The 4,635-nt window shown below is 39.5% G+C and overlaps 1 protein-coding gene across 1 annotated transcript; it reads left to right on the top strand.

Moving 5' to 3' along the window:
• The first annotated feature begins 925 nt into the window (after positions 1 to 925).
• On the top strand, positions 926 to 1,855 carry LOC103713160 (monothiol glutaredoxin-S9-like). The gene has a single exon (XM_008799984.3). The coding sequence runs from the start codon at positions 969 to 971 to the stop codon at positions 1,455 to 1,457; it is 489 nt and encodes a 162-aa protein (XP_008798206.1). The 5' UTR covers positions 926 to 968; the 3' UTR covers positions 1,458 to 1,855.
• The last annotated feature ends 2,780 nt before the right edge of the window (positions 1,856 to 4,635 follow it).

Below are 4,635 nucleotides of genomic sequence, written 5' to 3' on the forward strand. Positions count from 1 at the left end.
GAACATTAAATAAGTTTAGGGCTTGCCAAGCCTTTGACATGAATAAACCTTTAGTTTTCATGTGATCTAAGTATATGTATCATTTAGCGGCACCTTATCATTATTCGAACTCAAATGTAGTTTATACTTCTTATACTTGATTGAAATTTTAACAATTAACTACATAAAGATATACAAAGCACAAATGGTTGTGATGAGGCTGTAAAATCTGGAATATTATCAATACTCGCTTAGGCTATCATAGCTAGTACAACTTTATTAAACATGAAAACTCATCTTAAATGTCATGAGAAGATCACTTGCAGTACTTGATTCCTATGCTTTCTGTCCAAATCCAATATTCCAATGGTTATCTTATCAATATTAGCGGCCCCTCATCATATGTTATATGTTATCTAAATTGAAATAACAATAAAAAATAATAGTATTACATATCTATTAGTGTCCGTTATAATCACAAATAGTTGCCATTATGTTCATTACAACGGCAGATAACAGTTTGGGAAGGGTCAATTATTCAGGGATATTTTCATTAGTGAAATGTTGGTCAAAATGGCACTCTTACGGAAAAAAAATTGGTCAAAATGGAACAAAAAAATTTGGTGGTTTAGCAGCTAACAGGATCGTGCCTCTTAAATCATAAAAAATCTATGGGTCCCAAACGCGTGCGATGGACCAAAAACACGACACGTCATCCGGTTCTATTGGTGTTCGTACCGAGGCGGACGGCTTCTGCGCCACCAAGAGGCTGACGCGCTCCCACGTCATTGCCTGTCGACGGCGATGTCCGCATAGTTAGAGAGAGTGCGACGGTTCGGCGGAAACTGCCGTTGACGTCGTGCTCGGGGCCGCATGAAGTCACCTATGCGGTAATTTAACAGCTATATATGCGCTTCCTCTCCCCAATCCCAACCACCTGCTCTCTCTCTCTCTCTCTCTCTCTCTCGGTCTCGCCATTCTCTTTCTAAATGCAACAAGCGGTCCCGTACAGCAGCGGCCGGACGTGGTTTGCTCCGACGGCGGCGAGCAACGGCATCGTCCACGTGACGGACAAAGACCGCCCGTCCCTCGACGGGCCGTCGACGTCGTCGTCGTCGTCGGACGGCGGCGGCAGGGGGATGAGGAGGCTGGTGGCGGAGAACCCGGTGCTGGTGGTGGGGCGGCAGGGTTGCTGCTTGTGTCACGTGGTGAAGAAGCTGCTGCTCGGGCTGGGAGTCAACCCGGCGGTTTGCGAGGTGGCGGAGGACGCCGAGCCGGCTCTGGTAGAGGAACTGGCGGAGATCGCCGGCTGCGGCCGCGGCAGCGGCGGAGCTGGTGGTGGGGTTCAACAACCGGTGCTTTTTCCAGCGGTGTTCATCGGTGGGAGGCTGGTAGGAGGGCTTGATCGCCTCATGGCCGTCCATATCTCCGGCGACCTCGTGCCAATCTTAAAGGAAGCGGGAGCTCTCTGGCTCTAAAATCTCTGCCTTCCGTAGTACTTCATTTTATCTTTTTTCTTTCAATTTCGTTTTTGGTTTCAGTTTTGGAGTGGATCAGTATGCTTCTATCTTTACTATGGTTTTTTCATTAAAAAATATATATATTTACAATGATTTGACGAGTGGATGGTAGGGTTGGTTGGGAAGGACACAACCAAAAGCTTGAATAGGTAAGTTGGTGGAGAGGATCTTTGGCAAATCTGAGCTTCGATATCACGATCGTTAACCCGTAAGATGTACGAAACTTAATCTGAGAGGGGGGGAAAAAATCAAGATATATCAGACTTACAGGCTACGGTAATATTGCAGGAAGGGGCTTTTTGTGAATTACCAAATATTATGTGCAAAATAATAAGGGATAATAAATTTATGAATTATGAATTATACTTCTTCTTGCACAAGTGCTATGGAAAAAAAAAATTCTTAAAATGAGCCCGACATCTAAGGACAGCCATGCTGCTGGAAAAAGTAATGAAACCGCGTTTCTGGTGCACGTGGAGCGGTCCGGTTGCAGGAGTGGACCAATGCTTGTCAACTGTGACACCTCCATGACGCGGGCCCTTGTTCCTAGCTTAAGCCTGGGGTGCAATGCCAAGCAACCAACCACATCGGTCTAGTTCACAAGTCTACTACTTATGCACTGGAATTGAAATCAAAAAATATCAGAATAAGAATTGAAACAGCCATATTCTTTAATATGTTTGGTTCACGATGAAGATTAGAATCAAAATCGGAATGAGATTTGAATACTAAAAGAGAGAATTAAATTTGAGTTGTGAAGAATTGGAATATTTTTGTTTCTCCAACCAAACAGCTAAAATGGGAGGTACTCTTTCGTATACCTAATTCATAGCTGAACTTTCTCCAACTAAACATGCGCATACATCATATGAGATGAATGCGAAAAGGTAAAAAAAATAAAAAAGAAAGAAAAAAAAAAGGTAATTTCAACACCCAATCCATGGCCTTTTGATGAATAAGGTCACTATTATAACAAGTTTATCCACAATAATATAGAAATCATTAAATATGACAAGAAGGTCCATATTGATGTGGGGTTTGGCGCAGCTGGTGGAACTGTGCAATATGCATGATGATGTTATGATGTGAAGCATCAATCACGGCAAACATGCAATGGAGCTTTGTTTTCTGGTGCCAGAGTTGGGCTTGAAGTTTTTTTTATTTTGATAATTATTCCTAACAAAGTTAACCATTTAATATTTACTTTTCTACGCATAACTGGGCTGGTTTTAATGCAGCAATGTTTGTTTTATAAAAAGGCTAGGGACTAAACATAAAATAACCATCAAAATCAAGATCAAGAATTAAAGTTCCTACTTGACAAGGAGTATATGTAAAATGACAACCAATCTAGCAATGTACCTCAACCTTTTTACATACAAGAAAAAAAATATATTGTGATAGGTACTACCATTACCAAAATCATAGCCATATATCTAGTGTCTTTTTCAACTATTTAGAATTGGCTCTATAAATTCTCATTTTATGAAGTGTTCCAATATAGGGTCATGGTTCGTACGTATAGTCAAAATATAATGACTCAAATATAACAATATCTTCTTACAAGAGAGGAAATAACTCATTTATGTAAATTACTCGAACTAAATATTGAGAAAACATACTGTCAAGATACTATTTCAGTACCTCCTCTAAATCTAAAAGGGATGCAATTACACGGTCTACTGCCTAATTTACAGAAAAATCAAAATGTCAATAGAGATAAGTTACCAATTTGTGCATTAATTATAGTTTAATATCTAGTAACTAAAAAGGTTGAGAAGTATCAGTTTGGTATATTAATAATTTAAAATATTGTATTTGTGAATAACTAAATTTTATTGTATATATATTAATACTTGGATGGAATGTCAACCAAGATGAAGATCATGAAACATGCCGAGTGTTGCGGCAAACCTCCTGTATATAGATGGATTTTTCACCGGAAAGTGTAATTGTTTATTCCAAAAATAAAAGAGTCAGTTCATGAGTTTCATCTAATATTATGTATTACTATTTTAAAATAAAAAGAGCACTACAAAGTCAAAAATATTATTCTTTTGTAAAAACTGAGATTTTTCTCCAAGCATGAATAAAGGTGGAACTCAAACCCACTCTCCATAGCTTTACCAACTGAGCTAGTTGGCACCCTCTTCTCTAATGCAATGATACATAGAAAAAGTTTGATTTATTAGAGAAGAAGAAGAGGTGTACGTTGTTGATTACTTAGTATGGGTTGGAGCTTCTAATTAAGAGAAACATGTTCACCGATGAGTTGTGGGTTGCTCATGTTGCAGATATGGCTACAGTCGAATGATTAGACTATGTTTATGTGAGGAAGTTCTAGGTTCAAATTTTGATGGTTTTATTTCCAAAGTACTTTGACCAAGTGAAGTAATCTTGATAGATTTGGCTAGCAGCTCTAACCTAGATGGATCAAATACCATGCAACTACCCAAAGTTGCTACTGCTTTGATTGAACTAGCAGCAACCAAAGTCCCCATTTGCTCTACTACCTGTATTTAACAAACCAGAGCAAAATGGGAAGCCAAAGCAAGAACGAAGAACGGAACCTTACTTGAATACTACTGACCAGTGCTTAACTTTAATGGTTGCTACACTCCCCTTTCTACAGGAGGGGAAGTGATGGTTTCTATGATTACTTGATCTAATTAAGCCATTAGAGGTGCTAGTGATGCACATGAGACTAACTTAAGTTGAGCTTTGTGCCATAGGACCTTGAACCTAGGAGAGACAGTGGGTCTTTGCATTCAACCCTGAAGACTTGATTACTTTGAAGGGGAAAAAACCCCGAAAGGAAAATATCAGAAATCAGAACGTGACATTTTTGGTCCAAAATGTCACCTGTCTATACTGTAATTCTAAACAAAAAAAAATGGACGGTTCTTTTTGAGCAAAAACAAATACCTTGTTTAGCAAATGCATATAGTTGTCAATCCCCTTGAAAACAAAGCACCAAAATCCAAAAGCTCATTTGTCTCTAAGAGAACGTTTGGCACCGAAATTGAAATTTGCGTTGGAAGGACAAACCCGGGAACAAACGGCGACGGGCTCGCGTCAACCACAATTATCACACCGGACACAGGCATTGGTTCGAAGGAAAAACGCGTTAAACGAG

This window comes from Phoenix dactylifera, chromosome 4 (assembly GCF_009389715.1).
Source record: "Phoenix dactylifera cultivar Barhee BC4 chromosome 4, palm_55x_up_171113_PBpolish2nd_filt_p, whole genome shotgun sequence".
NCBI lineage: Eukaryota > Viridiplantae > Streptophyta > Magnoliopsida > Arecales > Arecaceae > Phoenix > Phoenix dactylifera.